The 20,466-nt window shown below is 40.0% G+C and overlaps 1 protein-coding gene across 2 annotated transcripts in view; it reads left to right on the top strand.

The window, feature by feature from the left end:
* Positions 1–20,466, top strand: part of ARHGAP21 (Rho GTPase activating protein 21) — a 127,538-nt gene that overhangs the window by 51,517 nt on the left and 55,555 nt on the right. For both annotated transcript variants that reach the window (XM_075211967.1, XM_075211968.1), the window contains exon 3: positions 6,562–6,586. In XM_075211967.1, coding sequence (XP_075068068.1) covers positions 6,562–6,586 — 25 coding nt within the window. The remainder of the gene's footprint in view (positions 1–6,561; positions 6,587–20,466) is intronic.

Below are 20,466 nucleotides of genomic sequence, written 5' to 3'. Positions count from 1 at the left end.
AAATAAAATACATATTTGGCACCTTTACATATATAGATGCTTATTACACAGAATAAATGTTTTTTTTGTTATGAATTAGTTGGTTGCAGTTGTGCTTTAATGGACATAATTCATCCCTAAGAGTAATTTTTCCTAATGAAACTCTTAGTTTCCTGGATACTTTCTCTACTAAATGTAAAAGTATTGGTCTTCTACAAAACAAATTAGTTTTCAGTTTACCAAAAGTTCCTTCTCAATTTGCATATGACCCCCCCCCCCCCCATCCCATTTCTCCTCCTTATGCTCCTCTGCATCATTGTAGTAACATTACAATATTTCCGTTCATGTAGCTTTTCAATACAAATTACTTCAATGAATTGCTCTCAAATACCTATTTTTTGAATGATTATAAAAGTAGTTCAATATGCTAAGTTTATATTCTCTGAATGTTAGAGCTCATACCCACCGGTGATTTGTTAAATGCAATTTCCATGTGGTTTTTAACATGTTTACTGCATATGCGCTATTGGCCCTCTGACCGCATTAATAAGCCGTAGTAACGCTGATCAGACTGCTCACCTACATGTGAGGCTAATAGCACAGCGATCCTATAGTCCCAAGCAGCATAATCTGCCCGTCTGGCAGCCTAAGCCGAGGTACCCCTTGGCGTTGTTTTTGTAAATGCCAGTGAACGCTCATTGGTTGACATGAGTTTGTTACTAGTGTTTCCACTAAGGATTGGAGATCACTGTAAGCTTTCAGAATGTGGTTAGTTCATGTGGATAGAACAAGATCTGTTGTGAAAACCACGAACAGAACGGTAGCAAACACTGATAACAGCGTTAGTGAGTATTCTGTCTTTAGAAACAATGGTGTCTGGTATCCTACCCATTTACATGCATTGTGTAGTTTTAAAAAATGCTGGTAGAACCCAGTGGGTCTGAGGCCTTAGTCATCTTTGGAAATGTACATCCTGATAATGGTATCTGCCTGGTTAGCTGTTGACTTTCAGTCCCTTATCTATGAATATTTGTCCTGTAGTGCATACATTTTTCCCAGACTGTACATATCTGATTTGTGCTCTGTAGAACTATGCCTAGTTACATTCGTGTTTGTTTAATGATTAATTTTTGTTGGGCAGTGACATAATTTAACACCTTTTCTGTCTGTCCCCCTTAACCAAACTAGAAACTCATTAGGATCCCTTTTGAGTATGGACAATGGTGCTTTTAGCTATTTGCTCATTACATTTTCTGTAAATCATAGTGGACATGGTTCATAGTGGCCGTCAGCCTGGTAGTAATTCATGTGGCTGTTTCATAATATAAGACGATCAAGGCTTCTGCAGTGCTCTGCATAGTAATGCACCTGCTAAAATAGTCTCTTCAGTTCTGTTATGCTTCTTTGTGAATAGAGTTTGATCATCATTACACTTGTTACTTTAAATTTAATTCCAGAATTAGTTACGTTGTTTTAAAGCAATTTATGAAATAGAAGATGAGTTATAGAGCTAAAATTATTTATTTCCTGAACAATGGTCTTGTCTGCCCCCTAGTGGAGGGAATTTTTAAGGAGAAATATGTCAAAATAATATTGATGATAATGGCACTTTCCATACCCAGCAAAATACCTATTTTGATGCACACTCCATATTTTCTCAAGCTTACCTTGTTTCTTTATTATCATCATTATAATCTCTCAGATCTGTGGTGGTTCTATGAGTTGTACCAGTGGAGTTTGCCTACTAAAGACACATTCTGCCCAGTGCTGAACTTGCTAGTCGTCCTAGGAACTGCCTGCAAATTAATAAAAACCTCTGTTTATGGTACAATTTCAAAATAAAAACCTAAATAATTCAACATTTTTGCAGAGATCTGCTCTCCTTTTGGGCTCCCCCCTGGGCAGCGCTTAATATTTTGTACCATCAAGCAGAGACCCAAATACTCTCTTTCTACACTTTAAAAACTTAGCATAGTATTCTGGAATTCTGACCCGGTTTCCCATCTACAAAGATCAACTTCTAATTTTTTATTGTGGCAATGGCAATTTTTATGCAGTAGTTTTATTTTTGTTTTGTTTTTTAAATATTATTATTATTATTGAACTGGATAAGGCGAGGCATTTTTGAGGAAGTTCTATTTAGTGCCACAATTTTGGTAATTTGCACTCCTTGCAGTCTTTTCAGTAGGGAGAAAGTGAAATGCGGTTTGCTCAGTCACGGAGTTACGTTGTACATGACAGGTCTCTGTTTGCAATGCCTGCGCCCTGTTATGTGTCGATAATGAGTCATTTTTACTTGTTTGATTTGTGATTTCCAGTCTGTCTTCAAGTGGCACCATGAAGCATAATTTCACGTGTCTACGAAAACCGTTTCGTTACTGCATGACAGTAAATACTCATTGTTAATATTGCTTTCCGTATAATAGGCATGTAAGTGTTGGGTTAAATGTGGGGACAAAGCATTTCTGTATACTGTATACAAACGGATGCAGTAAGGGTTGGGTTTATTGAACTCTACAGCAGTAGGTTGGTATGAGGTGCTGGCTGCAGTACATTTGTGTTGGGTTAGTCTTTGTTTGCCAGTTGGAAGACTCCTCTTAGAATTATGTTTCAATCACATTCCAATCTGTGTTACTGCATTATCTGGTAGCAAGAATGTTGGGTGACCCAGGTCTGATGTGTTCCAATCCTTGTTTGATTTAAAATACCAGTCAATGTTAAAGGAATGTTTGAGTGAGTTTCCTCCGGGTGCTCCGGTTTCCTCCCACACTCCAAAAACATACTGGTAGGTTAATTGGCTGCTATCAAAATTGACCCTAGTCTTTCCCTGTCTGTCTCCCTCTCTGTCTGTGTGTGTGTGTGTCTATATTAGGGAATTTAGACTGTAAGCTCCAATGGGGCAGGGACTGATATGAGTGAGTTCTCTGTACAGTGCTGCGGAATCAGTGGCGCTATATAAATAAATGATGGTAGTTAAAATAGATTTCCTTATTCACTAATTAGTGCAGCTAGTGATTTGTACACCACAGCAAACACAAATGAATAGCACAAAGCATGGGGGGAGATGGAATAGATACTAGTTAATATAAAACATACATTTTGTTGGCTACTGAGGCTTTTCTTACCCGCGTGCTCAGCCTATTTTTGGACTTTTAGGGCTGTTACGTTCCAACATTAATATCTTTGATTTGTTTATGCAGTACCCACACAAATTATACCTTGTTTATTCAGAAAATACAATTCGTTTGCTTATAGCTCCTGACACAGGAATGAAAATCTTCCCAAAACGGGCAGAAATTTGTTTTCTTTAAAATTCCAACAAAGTGAACTAGAAAGCAAATGTGTGTGTTTGTTTTTCTAAACACCACCAAGAAATTCTTTTTAGTTCTTGGCATCGGTCCACCTTTCCAAAACGGCAAAAAACAGGATTCTACACATAAATTGTCATAATAAAAGCTGCATTTGATAAAATGATTATTCTTTTTTTTTTTTTTTTTTGCTAGTTTGCACGGTCTTTAAATGAAATGCACAAAATAACTTAAAACTAAGCAGCTACTATCTCCGCTTTGATGTAAATGTAAGACACCGAAGAGCAACGCTGCACTCGTATTTCATGAAGTCTGAGTATATTTTGCGATCATACATGGAATACATTGGACAATTGTAGCTACAAGTCTGCATGTACTTGGTTATTGCCCATTTTCTTTTAAGGAAGGCTACATTGAGCATTTTTCAGTAGCTGTATTAACAGGATGTCAGTGCAGAGAAAGGACTTATCCATAATCAATGTAACTTTGTACTTTATGAATTGTTTCTAATATAAAGCTATCTACACTGGGGGTTTAGTGTTCTTTTACGACATTGTAGTGGTGATTTGCAGTGATGACTGTCTTTAGAAGCACCGTTATGCCTTTCCAACAAGTCAGTCTAATTTCTGCCCTGCTAGAGCTGCCCCAGTAACTTGTAAGTGCTGTTATTGTGAAGTGGAAACGTCTAGGAGTAAAAACAGGTAAGCCACGAAGCAGTCTGCCACGCGGTCTCACAGAACGAGGCCACCAAGTGCTGAAGTGCATAGGGCGTAGGACAGTCTGTCCTTTGGATGCAGCACATTTACTACTGCGTTCCATGCTGCCTTCGGGAGATTCATGGATTGGGTTTCCATGGTCTAGCAGCAGCACACAAGCCTCACTCACATCACCATGTGCAATTCCAAACGTTGTCTGGAGTAGTTAAAGCTCACCGCCATAGGACTCTGGAGTGACGCATCACGCTGCACAATCTGGCAGTCTGACTAACGTACGCTGGGTCTGGCGGATGCCAGAAGAATGCTTCCTCTCTGAACGCGTACTGCTAATTGTAAAGTTTGGTGGTGGAGGAATAATGATCTGGGGATTTTTTTTTTAATGGTTTTTCCTGGGCCCCTTAGTGCAAGTGAGGAGGAATCTGACTGAGAGTCTCAGGTCTTCAATCACATGTGAGGTTTAATCCATAAAAGGTTTACTCAGTGTGTAGCAATTTTTTCGGGCCAGTTCGACATTAGGAGCAGTGAGTGGTATGAGCAAAATCACTGGGTGGCTGAAACATTAGCACACACTGCTTGACACACTTGTGAATGAAACCTCCTTTTTGATTGAAGACCTGAAACCTAATATTTATGAGATATACTATAAATATATATATTGGATATTTATCATAAGTATTGTTATCTTTTTATCAACCAAGCTAAGTGGTATCCATGTGTTTGAGGTATGTAAATACAGGTGATTTACTTGTGCTCTGTTGCTGCATTCTGTCCATTCCAACAAATACCTACTGCACGTTCTGTGAGCGCTTTGTTCACCATGCTCTGAATAGAGCACATCTGCGATAACATGGCTGGAAGGGAATCTGTGTATGTGAGGGTTATATTTTGGGGATTTCTGTTTTATTTGAGTGGATCTGTTTGCATCACAGGCAGTATGGTACCAGGCGTTACTATTAGCCCACTGAAACCATGTCACTGCAAGTGGTGGAAACAGCATTGTCCACCTGGTCTGTAGTCATTGATTTGTCTTGAAGTACGGCAAACACAGCAGAGTTTGTGCCTGATTTAAGAATTCTATTTGCTGGCTGTCCAGTGCGGACTGGTCACATGTCATCAAGCAATAGAGGAGCTTTAATTTTAGGGCAATGCATCTGGTATACATGAGTAACAGTATGTGAGCTTATCAGATATTGTGTGATTTTTGCGTGACACCGGAGAGTACGGCTCCTGGAGCCTGCTTGCCAAGAGTGGACTGAACTCCTGACTGTACCACTTCCCTCACTTGTTTTTCTGTGTGTTTTCTCTGTGAACCATAAACGTATTCTCCGAGACTGCATCCTGCAGCAGGAAAGCACTGTATTGTCCTGCAGATAGAGATGATTTATTGTAGATACATGTTCATACTGTAGTGTCAACATCCATTATAATATTCAGCGGATCCCACTTGTCTCTGTGTATACACCATCTTACAAGTGATAATCCCTTCCTGTTTGGTACTTGACCATACTGCTAGAGCATTGTTAGTTAATCTTTACCTGCTCTAAGTACTGGTTTAGGCTTTTGCAGTTTGATTTAATCACTTAATGCCTAAAGTATTTAAATTGGCATTACTAGAAAAAAATTACACACTGATGGACCATCCTTGGCATGGTTGATCATTGTCTATGGGGTACCCCAAGAACACACTGTGTTTATGGAGTTTCACAGTTGTGGGCAGGTTAATTAAACCACTAAATTGGATCAGTAATGACACCTCGTGTTCCATGTTGGGCTGGATTTGTATAAACACCTGAACCCTCCCTCCAAAGTAAAGACTGACATTTTTGTAAGGAACTCGGCATGTAAATGCTAAATGATTAAAATGTGTATATCCCTAGCCTAAGGAGAATGTGAAGTCTTATGTGTTTTAAAGTAGAACTTCAGTCTCCAATAGAACTTTAATCCCCAAGTTCCCATGGAACCCCTCTTTGCCTGATATTTACCTCTGGTACATCCCTTTCATTCCTGGATTCTGTCAAATTGTTCAAAATAGTGTTCTAGAGGTCACCAAACCTGGAATATATTCTTAGTGGTGGTGCCATAATTCACTTGAGCAGGGTGGGACGGGGGTCAGCATTGCTGCCTCTCAGCGCTGGGATCGTAGGGCTGATTCCCACCCAGGCCCTATCTGTGTGGAATTTGTTTGTTCTCCACATGTTTGCCTCAATCCTATTATGCAGTGATCTACAGAGAATGTGATCATTCATCAGTCACTGCCAGCTGTCATTTTACCTACCAGTATGTTTGTAGACTGTGGGAAGAAGCTGGAGGCACCGTTGGCGTGTAGATCGTTGTATTGCTCTATAACTCGCAGTCTTATACTCATTCAGATATGTGATTACTGTACAACCAAAGAGATGACTGACTTTTTATTAACTGGCATATTGTATGTATGTATGTATGTATTTATTTTTTAAAAAAAACAAAAAACCTCTTAATGTAATGTTTTTGTTAAAAATCCAATAAAGTTCTGATTAGGATTGTGCAGATTTTATAACTTCACATCTTGTGTTTTACAGGTTGAGGAGAATGGAAGCCGAGGAGGTGAGTTTGTCTTCAATTACTTTGATGTTTGAAATGAAAACTAAACCACAAAATCTTTCCAAGTAAAGCTTTAGTATGATGGGATTGTCAATCTCCCCATCCTACACTTTGCAGATTATTAAACCCTCAATATTGAAATCCAACCCATAATCCTTTGCCATACTCGTACTTCTTTACCTTGCCACACTCTTTCAATTCCAGATTTTTGTTCAACTTGAGTAAGGGCGGACTGGTCTGGGCGAGTTCAGGTTTTGTTGGGTGTAGGACACCTCCTCTAACGAACACTAAGAGGCCTATTCAATTCGACCACGTTAGTCTAGGATTAACGCAGCATTTGTACTGTTACCTTTAATACAGTAATTTTTAACCCAAATATTTTCTTGCGCCCCGAGGTGCAAGCAAATATCAGCGTTAAAATGAGTGTACTAACGGTAATACTGTGCACTTTTACTGTACTAACAGTAATTGTGCGCAGGCTGTGTTATTCCTAGAATAACGCAGTCAAATTGAATTGGCGTCTAAGAAGCAAAGTAGAGTTGTCCAATATTTTGTTACACTATATCTCTTTATAATCTGTGAGTTTCATTTCAGACCAAGGGCTAATCTACATGGGAGATATATAGCTGTTTGACTTTATAAGAATCACGGGGTAGCAATGATTGGCTCATTTTTGTAACCAGGTTTTTAGTGAGTCGGGCTACACATGCCATTTGTAATCAGTGTGTAGGGCGATTCTTTTGTTTTAGCGGGCAGTGTTGCAATTTAATTGGGATGCATAGCCCTCCTGTGAAAGCATGCATTAAGTGTATTCAACACACACACACACACACGCACACAATGCCAACGCTGCACTTTTGTACTCACTTATTGACATCCTTAAAGTTTTGGAGCCTGGGCTGGTTCACCTTTGTGAATGTTCATCCCTATACTTTATGGCTGAAGCATTGTATCCATTCCCGGTTAGACTGTAAGCTTCCCCAGCCAGGGCCTTTTTTATGGTCTTTTTACTGTCTGTGGTCATGTTAAATTTCTGTACCATAATCATTGTGTTATGTTCTATCATCAATTGTACAATGCTGCAAAGTAGGTTGGTGTTTGTAAATAGAGCATAGCAATGGGAGATGCATTAAATGTCAGTTGTAATGAAAGACCATTGAAGGCAGGAAGGTACCTAACAAAGTATTTATTTATTTTACGTTTTAAATCTGCAACTAAACTGGTTATCTGTTCTGACCAATCCATAACGTTCCGAAAATAGGCTGCAGGAATGTTCTTTTTATTCCCCGTTCTTCATTTCTTTTAATTCATTGAAATGCAAGTATGAATCAAACCGAAGTATTGCAATAGGACCGTTTTCTCAGTCCGTAAGAAAACAAGCCGCTGTAAAACCATTAATGGTAGTGTGTCTAGGTTCACCTACTGTTTATGTTGGTTCCACAATGTATTTAGTTAATGGGACTATGCAAACAGCCATGACTGGTATCTGAAGATGCTGTCAGCTCCTGTTTACATAGGATATTTGTTGAAGAGGTTTGGCCTCTGGTAGTGTCTATACATTGTCCATCCTTTGTTCTTTCCTGTCCTCTAAGGGAGGTTGTGTTTATGTAAGGAAAATCCAACTTAAAGCTCTGAAAGCATCTGCCACTTTATTTGAATTCCTTAAAGTCAGATAATTTGTCTAGATTGATTTAGCCAATCCTCATTATAAACATGCATAACAATATACAACACCTCTACTCTGCACAATGCAACCTATTTGTGGTGGAGCACCTATTTTATTTATTCTTTTGTTAGTGGTGAAGGTTTAGTTGAGTGTGGGTCCTAAGACAACTGCTGGATCTTAGCAAAATGCCGTCCGTATGTGTCACAACACTTTGCGACGTGTGGTTAGCGCTAATCCTTACTGCCGCAGAACCAGAGCGTAAAAGTGTCCTGATGTTTCTGGTGTGTTTGTTTATTGATGTGGCTTAAGTCATGAAAGTTTAAAAGCCGTTACCAGTCATTAGCAGATGTTCTGTTCGTTCAAATGTTATCCATTATGTAAGTGCTAGAAACGTGCTGATCTGTACAGCTCATTGGTGATTATTAAATAATCTGAATGTTTGTTTTTTCTTTTTTTTCTGTGTGGAATATGTAATGAAGTTTTCAATGAATGAAAAAAATCTTGACTACACTGGTGGGAGACACTGATGTCACTCAAACTGGGGAGTGGGTTATAGGCATGACGTAGGTGTGCCCACAAGTGCTATATTATGTCATCACCAAGGGGATATGGAAATTGCTTGTGTCTATTGATGATGTCCTGTGACTGTCACCAAAAGGAGTATATTTTTTTTTATTTTTTTTTTGGAGGGACAACAGACTGATGATGATCTTGCTTCTTACAAACGGAAGTAAAAACATGAGTGCTAGCTAGGTGTTTTGCTCTTTTTACTGGCGTATTTTAGGTAATTGGAGATCACTTAGGCTTCTCCAATGTGTTTACTTGAGGGCTTAAATGCAATGTTATTATAAACGCTAATGGGCATGTGGTCATTAAATTCGTTTTATTTTTAGGCTAGGTTGCTAGCATTGTATTACCATTAAAAATTGCTAGTAAAACGCATATAATTACCACCAGTGTCTGCGGCCTAACTCGGTCGTGGCTGCTGCAGTTTACATCCACTATCTGTCACAGTAGCTCTCTGTACAAATCTTGGTGGAAATGAAGAGCCCTCTAGTGGTGGTCTAGGAATATGACTACATTCTCTTCATCTCTCGTTTTTGTGTGTTTGTTTTTTTTGGTAACATAAATTGGTAATCACAGTAATAAGAGATTAAGAAGCATTTACTTGCACTCCTAATTTCTTAGAAATGACAAGCTATTCATGCAAAACCATCCTATAAGTATCTATGTTAATTATCATTAACATTTATTTAGATAGCGCCAGCCAATTCCGTAGCGCTTTACAATTGGGGACAAACACAATAAATAAACAATACAGGGTAAACCAGAGGTAAGAGGGCCCTGCTCGCAACCTTACAATCTATGGGATTAAAGGAAGTAAATATAATCTAGAAGTTGTCTGATGTTACGTTACTCCCTGCATCGCTAATGCTAGCTCACCATAGTATTTTCTCTCATTACATCAGCTAAGAGATGTCCAATATTTTCTACAATTTAGTTTTCTTTCCGATCTTCCAATGATTAGTGTGTATGTTGTCTCCATTGCTTCCACTGCATCACTTGAAGTGCACACAAGTAAATAGAACAACCATAGACCAGACATTGCTGCCGCACTACAAGTGCTTCTAACAGCAAGTCCATGTAGGTATAAGGCCATTGGAATCATTGGGGTCCATTCTCCTAGTGTGAAAATAAAAACTGGCTGCACATTATTGAAAAATAAATATTGACCGGATCACAAAAACAAGGTGCAAATAATGAGACTGGTGTACAAGGCATTAATAATAAAGCTTAAGAGGGGCCATGGGGCCCCCTCTCATTGGGAAGACTGCCACTGGCATTTCCCCGTATTTATTAAATATCACCATATGGAGCTTGTATATGTATAGTTGAAATATTTTGGCCTGTTTATTACACTGCCTTCTCCCCTGAAGGAGTTGTCGTCTTTATCCTGCCAGCATGGCATACACAGACAGCTACCTTTACAGGAACTGGGACTTTGTGTGTTAGCGGTTGGTGACTGAAAACCATATGTCTCATTCCGTCCAGAGCCCTGACTACCGAAAATAATGAAACCTTTCTCAAAATTCAAATCAACAGGGAAGGTAAATTGAGTACTAATATGTGCATTAAGGCTACAGCCAGCAATAGCCACTTACGTTATACAAGCACACTGTGACAGGATGGCCCGCCTATGCCACCCTGTCTGTTGTTGGGAACCGGCTGGGCTTACTTTGCCACCGTTCCCTTTCATTATCCCAAATGCTCCCTCTAACTGCAGTAGGAGGGGCTTATAAATGCTGCCACCGCTGAACTCCTTTCTGGCATCCAGTACCGGGTTTCTTCTGGGTAACTGTTGTGCCTGGGCTGGTACCCCTGATCTCTTCCTATGGATCAGGGTTGCTATGGATGGATCTCCCCCTGGCCTATCACACTGGCCAGAGCTGCTGGGTAGCGGGCAGAGCGGTGGTACCGGAAAGCTGGGTCCAAACCTTAAAACAGCCGGGAACAGTAGGTCACAGGGATAGAGGAGTTTCTAAGCAGGTCTTTGAAGCAAGTGATGTTTATTTGCTCATACTGGTTGAAGGTACCATTGAGCAGGTCAGATGAAACAAGAAGTACAATTTTCAATACAAATTTTGGACACAGCCTCTCAGGGTAAGCTAGCCCCCTGAGGTCTGAGCTATTTTTAGTATCGGGATGCAATATGTTTACCCAAACATGGATTTACATGCAAAGCTAACAATATTTACACTTATCTGTAATATCCAAAAACTTGCTGTGATTTCCTGCATCTTGTTTTAGACACAGAGGAAATCTGACAGCAAGTCTAATTAAACCTTCCTGTGCCTTCAGGTGTTGGACCCTCACACATCAATAGATCTAATTAACATGAGATTAACATGGGTCCTTTCTTCTGACAGTTGCAGAATACACATTCCTCCACTTTATTGCTGACTAAAGAATTCCCAAAGAAAAGTTACAAAACCCCAAACGTCATTTCCCTACGCTAAAGTACACAAGACTTCCTCAACAAATGCTTATTGCATCAGGTATATTCCCTTAGAAATAATGCATTTCCTGTAGCAAAGTTAAACAAAAAAAACGAATTTCCTCCCAAAATAAAGATATTTCCTTTACCAAAATACACACAATATCAAAAATATGTACATTTGCAATTATACAAATAAGCGCTCTGCGCTATTTCGTTTAAATACATTTATACCATAAGTTATTTATAAGTATTTTCCCCGATCATAAAAGGCGTACCTAAAGGCGAATTTCTAAGGACCAAACGCAACTGCTCTGAAGAACATACTTTTGAAGAAAGATCTCAAGAACTTATGAGACAACAACATTGTGGTTATAGCAAAAAAGACTATTCGGAGAGCAGCACAATCAGTCCAGAAAAGAACTAGGGATTCCTTTATTTATCCATGTACAGTAGCCCAAACTATGGACACTGAACTCAGAATAATGATAGGCTCTTTCTGTGCTGAGTGGGAGGAAATAGTAACATTTTCCTAACATTGGAATATCCTTCTATTGGATAATAACTTAAAATAGGTTTTGGACAACAGTATCTCTATAACCTGGAGAAGACCCATGAGTTTAAAGGATCGCCTTGTCCATAGCCATTTTACTACCAAAAAAATAGATTTCCCCCAAGATTAATGACTTTTATAAATGTGGCGCATGCAAGGCATGCCAATATACTATTCAAACTACAGAATATACTGACCAATATTCCAAAACTTGGTAAATCAGAAGAGATTTCTTGAACTGTAACTCCATAGGAGTGATCTATTGTTTATCTGGTCTCTGTGGATTGAAATATATTGTGACGACAAGTAGACCATTTAAGAGACCTCTCTTGGAACATGTAGGAAATATCATACATGCCCTCAGAGACAAGGACAGATTCAAACCTTTAACAACTGTGGCCAAACATTTTGTGACTCTAATCCCAAATTATTAAGTGCCTTCGCTATGGAGAAGGTTTCTTTGGGAATTGGGGTTGGAGATCTGCATCAATAACTTCTCAAAAGGGTAGTTACCAAAATCTTCCTAATGGACAGCCTCATCCATAATGGGTTGAAAGACCATAACAATTTTATGGTATATTTGTAATTATGATAATTGTTGTCTTGTATTAGAGACTAGCCTCTATCTTTCCAACTAATATTTAATGTGTATTTATTTTTTGGGAGAATACTATACTTTGATATAATTTTGTAAAGGACTTTATGTTGTGAATGGTTAGCTAAACATCGCAACTTGACCTGTCCATATTTAATATAAATGGATCATAGACTTCTTCAATATAGTTATTTAATACTACATTAGGAGATGAATCATTCATCAATTATACACTAGCCTATTGTTATCTCTATATAGTTTATTATCATATGGGGTGGCTATTGTTAATAGGTTCTTGGTTAATCATATCAAATTGGAGTGATTTTTTTTTTCTTAATTATATTTTTATATTCTCCTCAATCCCCTCACTACCATCACTTTCACTAATTAGTATAAATAATCATACCTTTATCCACTTCCTTGTTGTCTTTTCACGTTATTGTTTCATTACACACCATTAGTCACCATTCATTATTTTTCATATTAATATTGAATGTTTCAAATTCACTGTATAATAATTTTTTGCACACACCATGGTCACAAATCGGTCATCTCGCTTTCTCATCACCATTTACACTATTATTAATCCAATTATGTAAATTGTATAATATCATTTTATTATACACATATACTGTTAAATATTATATAAAAAAAATCTTCATAATCATGTTATCAAATAATTTATTAAATTATAAATTAGATTTATTAATATTATTTATATGGCTATTATAGCTACTCACCATCAGGACATATATAATATATGTTGTGCTATATAACCATTAATATAATGTACATATACCATGGTAAGGATTACACTCACTCACAACATTGTTTTTTTTTACCTTTTATTCATTGCATTATATTGGTATCCTTTATTATATTGTGATTCAATCTACTAACGAAAAATATAGATTTAAAGTACATCACCAATAACACATCTTTTATATGTAGACAATGAAGTTTGTTTCCGTGTTTACATAGGATCCATCGTTAATCATCCAATGAGATGACTTGGGAGGCAGATCTCTGGATGACTCATTGTAAAGATAGGTAGACGATACCGTCACTCAGATTGAGAGACACAGCGATCCCCCTGTCAATTATGGATACATTATGAGTGGGAGCGACCTATTACTATTACTATAAACACCCAATCACTAGTCTAGTTCTGGTTGCCTTGAAAAAGCGTGATTGTGAAACGCACCTAAACCTACTGCTGCTTATTAATATAAATGACTCTTTGACTACAATATTTTAGATTTGAGAGTGGAAGGACCTCAATTCAATGCTAGTGTGAATGCGAATATCATGAATGAATGAAGAGGGAACACGGCTATTATATTGCCTCCTGATGGATATCTGATTGTAGTTACTATGATAAATGAGTGTTTCAGGCTCCTGTGTTGGTTTAGGAGGATTAGATATACCAATTTACTAATCCCCAACAACAGCAACAAGACTGATTCTCATAATAGGATAACAACTAATACATGTATTGTAAATGAACCAGAAATAACTACTAAGCAACACTAGCAATCTCATAAATTATATCTTTTATAAGGTGTCATTTTGATATATATTTCTTTACTATCATATTGGACTTGTTTTATAGGAAATACTGGATGATATTGACAGTTTATTGTTATGCATAATAGCATAGGCATAGCAATAGTATATTGCTATTTTAAATCACTTTTCACTCTTTAATCACTTATAGTTTATTTTTGTTTCGCTAGCTACCGATTATAGGTATGAATTTAGTAAGTCTTCTCATATTTTGTTTTTAATTGAATCTAATAAAGAGAATACATTTTAACAAGAATTCAAATTGCTGAGTTCCCCATAATCACATTTTCTTCCTCTTTCTGTAATTTACTGACAAAGGCAACAAACTGGTTAATTCCGCAAGGTTGACATGACTCGTCTATAAAGTGATTAGGACCCTTTAAAAAATGAAGGATGTTGCCAATTGTCTCCAGATTTTATGGAGTTAGCTGTCATCAAGGGGTCCTGGCAGACCAAAGACTAAGCTTCAATTGGTGACCCTCATCTCTGGGGTGTTTTCAAGGCTATCAGGGATGTGGCTTCCTCTTTATATTCATTACACAACTGCATGGGAACAAGAAGGCTTAACAGATGGTGCCCAGGGGCTAACCACCGTCTGGAGGAGACGATTGCCGGATTGGAAATGACCACCATCAACTACAGTGTCCTGATAATATAGGACAAATATCGCCTTCCTGAACAGAGTAAATGATATACAGTTCCCCGATGAAACCTGGACAGCCGTTAGGCAATTGATTGTGCTCCGACAGTACCTGACAGTGCTGGCCCACAATGTCCTGGTAGCCGGTCGGGTAGATATCTGAAAGAACAGCGCCTCCCTGCACCACACCTATTTCTGGCTATCATCTAAGGTGTGAAGTGTTTTCGGTTAGTTTGTGAGGTATGTCAAAGGACCAGGGGGCACTCATGCAAATTCCTGCTCCAACCTATGCCCCTGATAGGATAGTAGAGATACATATTTTAGGTCCTCTACTCCAGCCCAAGACATATAAGAAAGAGATTCATCCGCACACATGTAGAATAAGCCCTTTATGGATTTGTTTAGCGAAGGGGGTGGTCGCTGAAGGTGTGTCCCAATTTTTGAGGGGAAATAATGCAAACCATGGGGGAAAAATTTAGAGGCAGACACCCCCTCCTTCCACACCTTTGCTCCATCCTGCTTTATCTCTAAATTAACGGACTGTGAGAGCGGTTCAATGGCACCCAACAGAATTAGCTACGCTCATATGTGAACACGGAGGGGGAGAGGGGTCCCTGAAATAGATCCCAGCAACAGCTCCTCTCTGCATACCAATAAAACTGGGAGGGGAAGTTTACATTTCTTGTGGTACCTGTTATTGAGTAAGTGTAGAAATGGCAAGAGAGAGATTGTGAAGGTTAACAATGCTAATTCAATCCAACCTCCAAGCCCTCTGTTGGCTAATACAGTCCCTACCTGGTTGGCTGCAGACCTGGCAGTTGGGGAAGACACTGGATGTACGACGACTTCACTTGGCTTGCAAACCTGGGTGAGCCCATCATGTTAATACCAGAGAAGCTAAGCCATTTCTGCAAGATGGAAAAAAAAAAGTCTGTAACGGTAGAAATGGGAATAATTGTACCATCCTATAGCCAGTGTTTGTCCAAAAAAATGCAGAACCACCCAGTTTTGCATGAACTGCAGAAAGTCAAACTAGATGACATTCCTCAAATTGTTAGCTCACCTCTCTACTAGTCAAGGAGTATTTGGTCATCCTTGATTTAAGAAAGTATTGCAGATAATACTATTGACCAATGGGGCTCAGGAGTGATATGCATCCATCATTCCGCTTGGGCTGTTTGACTTTACAGTGATGCCCCACAGAATGAAAAAGGTTCCAACCACCTTCTAATGCACAGTGCGGTGTCATGATTCCACCCAGGCTGATTTAGAGGATTATATTATAAGACCTAAGTAATTCCTTGGAGGAACATATGGGACACATCATCAGGGTGCTGAGCTACATCCCAGAATTAGGACTATCTATCAAAGATTAGGGCTGAAACTGCCAAAGTCGAGTAAATCCTAAATTGGCCTTGACCAAAACAGAGGTAGTTCTGGGCTTTCCTGCACACAATTGGCTACAATAGGAAATTTGCACCCCAGTATAGCACCATTGCCAAGTCTTTGACTGACCACTCTTAATCGGCTCCCTCGGCTTGCTGTATACAATGGGCAACTGCTTAGGAGTTTATCCTTGCAAGCACTTAACTTATCTCCCACAAAAAGGACCACATGAATGCAGATGACCCCTCCCGGCAACAAACACCAAATCCAATCCTCCATCTCTGGTCCCCATAAGGCCTGCACAACACCTTTTGCCTGGAAGAAGGGTAAACAGAACTATGATTTAATAAAGGGGAGACCTGTGATGAAAGCTGGTTACCAGGCATTAATAATAAAGGTTAAGTCCATCTGTGACCTCTTCTTGTCATGATGAATGCCAGTGACACTTATCCTGTATTTCTTAAATATCACCATGTGGAGCTTCTATATGTATCGTTAAAATGCTTTAGGATGTATATTTACTTCTCTGAAAAACCTATAACCACCCTGAAGGCTTTCACAAGAACTCTTACGGACTTCTGTATCTTCCCAGCCTGCCATACACAGACCGCTACCTGAACTGGGACTTTCTGTATTATCGGTTGGTAAATCAGAAGTGCCAGTCGGTCCAGAGACCTGAATAATCATAAACAAATATGTTAATTCAGGGTGGGAGACACTACTCCTTTTATTTCTGGAGTGATTAGGCCCCTTTGTGAACCAAGGACCTACGTGCATTGTGTTGTAGCCCTTATCTCCAGGTTTCAGTGAGTCTGCTTTCATCAGGGGAGTCCAGGCAGACCAGAGGCAGGGAGTACATTTTGAAACACCACCAGGAGGTAACGGTCACCAACTGAAGCTGTTAGAGATTCTCCATGTGACACCTGTAATAGAGCCTGTAAGAGTCCCGGTATTGTGTACAATGTATAGTATGTATGCTGCCCCTACAGCTTTGTTTCTCCTGGCAGCTGTAGTCACAAGTTTGCATCCATTAGCTTTAAAGTGAAGTTCAATATGTTTATAGTCTCCACTTTAACAGCAAATGATCCTGCCTGCAAAGAGAAGGGACTTCTGGGTAAAAAAACAAAAACAAACTGATTTCTGCCCATCATTGATGAGGTCAATTTAGGCCAGGATGTATTTGTCTTCAGGCGATCGTTCTGTGTCAATGCCTGCCTGTGTTTTGCTGTAGAAACCCAGTGAGTGGAGGCTCAGGAGGCTGCCAATGTAAATATATTTACCCAGAACTGCAGCTTCCTTGCAAAAGTATTTAAGGCTCAGGTGGCAATAACCTTTTCAGGCAAATGACAGTCATTTTAAAAAGCCTCTATCTGCAGTGAAGAATGAGGATCTGACATTCAGTGACATTCTACCTATTTCAAAAATGTGTTGAGCAGTTGAGAATAGTCAGGCATCCCAGGAATGTGGTGTGGCTGGAGAGCTGGTGCTTTCTAGATAATTATGACCTCTTATGAGGGAAATTGAAGCAGAGTTAACTATTGCAATTGTTTGTTTACTCTTTAGCCATTTTGCACACACACACTATGTACACACACACACTATACATACACACACATTACAATACTGTGAAAAAGTGTTAGGCAGGTGTGGAAAAAATGCTGCAAAGAATGCTTTCAAAAATAGAAATGTTAAGTTTTTACAAATTAACAAAATGCAAAGTGAATGAACAAAAGAGAAATCTAAATCAAATCAATATTTGGGGCTAGATTTACTAAGCTGCGGGTTTGAGAAAGTGGGGATGTTGCCTATAGCAACCAATCAGATTCTAGCTTTCATTTATTTAGTACCTTCTACAAAATGACAGCTAGAATCTGATTGGTTGCTATAGGCAACATCTCCACTTTCTCAAACCCGCAGCTTAGTAAATCTAGCCCTTGGTGTTAACAGCCTATGGGGGAAATTGAATTCCCCCCGAATTAGCGCAGCGTTAAAGTTATTACGGTAAATTTAACCCGGCTTTCTGTTCGCAGCTCAGGGAACTGCGAGCAAAATGCCGGCATTGAATCTACCGTCATAACGGTATTTTTTTGCAATATCGCGGCCAGTTGAATTTCCCCCTTTGCCTTCAAAACCGCTCCAATGCATCAGTTCTTCTAGGTACACTTGCACACAGCTTTTGAAGGAACTCTGCATGGAGGTTGCTCCAAACATCTTTGAGAACTAACCACAGATCTTCTGTGGATGTAGGGTTGCTCAAATCCTTCTGTCTCCATGTGATCCCAGACAGACGTGATAATGAGGTCAGGGCTCTGTGGGGGCCATATCATTCTTACTTTGCAGCATTTTTTCCACACCTGCCTAAAACTTTTGCACAGTATTGTATGTGTATATATGTATTTGTTATTTTTATACAGACCGATCAGCCTCAACATTATAACCACCTGCCTAATTTTGTGTAAGCCCCCCTTATGCTCTTTGAAGGTATTCTGTGGTATCTGGCATCGAAACGTTAGCAGCAGATCCTTTAAGTCCTGTAAGGTGGGGCGAGGTGGAGCCTCCATGGCACAGATTCGTTTTTCCAGCACATCCCACAGATGCTCGATCGGATTGAGAGCTGAAGAATTTGGAGGCCAAGTCAGCACTCTGCACTTCTTGTCCTCCTTCCTCAAACCATTCTGGAGCAATTTTTTGCAGTGTGGCAGGGGCGCATTATCCTTCTGAAAGAGGCCACTGCCATTGTCACGAAGGGGTGCACTTGGTCTGCAATAATGTTTAGGTAGTTGGTATGTGTGAAAGTAACTTACACATGAATTCCAGGACCCAATGATTCCAAGCAGAACCTTTCCCAGAGCATCACGCTGCTTTTGCCGGTTTGCCTTCTTCCCATAGTGTATCTTGGTGTCCTCTTCTTCCCCAGGTAAACGATGCACAAGCACCCAGCCATCCACATGATATAAAAGAAAATGTGATTCATTAGACCAGGCCACCTTCTTCCATTACTCCATGGTCCAGTTCTGGCGTTCACGTGCCCATTGTAGGTGTATTCGACAGTGGTCAGCGTGTAGCCATATTTGACCGGTATGCAGCTACGCAGTCCCATACACAGCAAGCTGCGATGTACTGTGCGTTCTGACATCTTTCTATCATAGCATTAACTTTTTTTCAGAAATTTGTGCTACAGTAGCTCTTCTGAAAGATTGGACCAGACGGGCTAGAATTCGCTCCCCATGTGCATCAATTGTCGGCGGTTTACGAGTTGTCCTTCCTTAGACCACTTTTGATAGGTAGTAGCCACTGCATACCGAGAACACATGTTTGTGATGGCTAGACAACTATTTCAGAGCATCTCCAATTTGCCAAGTTGCTCAGGGCCTTACGCTTGCCCATTTTTCCTGCTTTCAACACATTAACTTCATGAACTGGCTGTTCACTTGCTGCCTGGTATATCCCACCCCTTGACAGGTGCCATTGTAAGAAGATAATCATTGTTATTCACTTTACTTGTCAGTGGTTTTAATGTTGTAGCTGATCGTTGTGTATGTATCTGTATATATTTCCAATCCCAAATGCATATAAAGTGACTTCATCTCCTGTTGATACCTTATATAGTGTCCAATAGTGGTTAAGTTGTGACCGACAATAATTCAATTCAGCAAAAGGGAATCCTCCAAATTCCTCCATCCTTTAAGACCTTCCTTTAATGGTTTGCAGCTTCCTTCTTTAGCAGTACTCTCCCTCTAGGATCTATCTCTGCCCTTCGCCTTATCTCGTCTTTGGTAACCACCTCTCACTCCCGCCTACAAGACTTCTCCTGGGCTGCTCCCTCCTTTAGCAGTACTCTCCCTCTAGGATCTATCTCTGCCCTTCGCCTTATCTAGTCTCTGGTAACCACCTCTCACTCCCGCCTACAAGACTTCTCCTGGGCTGCTCCCTTCTTTAGCAGTACTCCCCCTCTAGGATCTATCTCTGCCCTTCGCCTTATCTCGTCTCTGGTAACCACCTCTCACTCCTGCCTACAAGACTTCTCCTGGGCTGCTCCCTCCTTTAGCAGTACTCTCCCTCTAGGATCTATCTCTGCCCTTCGCCTTATCTCGTCTCTGGTAACCACCTCTCACTCCCGCCTACAAGACTTCACCTGGGCTGCTCCCTCCTTTAGCAGTACTCTCCCTCTAGGATCTATCTCTGCCCTTCGCCTTATCTCGTCTCTGGTAACCACCTCTCACTCCCGCCTACAAGACTTCTCCTGGGCTGCTCCCTCCTTTAGCAGTACTCTCCCTCTAGGATCTATCTCTGCCCTTCGCCTTATCTCGTCTCTGGTAACCACCTCTCACTCCCGCCTACAAGACTTCTCCTGGGCTGCTCCCTCCTTTAGCAGTACTCTCCCTCTAGGATCTATCTCTGCCCTTCGCCTTATCTCGTCTCTGGTAACCACCTCTCACTCCCGCCTACAAGACTTCTCCTGGGCTGCTCTCTCCTTTAGCA

This window comes from Mixophyes fleayi, chromosome 5 (genome assembly GCF_038048845.1).
Source record: "Mixophyes fleayi isolate aMixFle1 chromosome 5, aMixFle1.hap1, whole genome shotgun sequence".
NCBI lineage: Eukaryota > Metazoa > Chordata > Amphibia > Anura > Limnodynastidae > Mixophyes > Mixophyes fleayi.
Note: the sequence above shows the minus strand (reverse complement) of the source record. Positions and strands in the feature narration are given on the sequence as shown.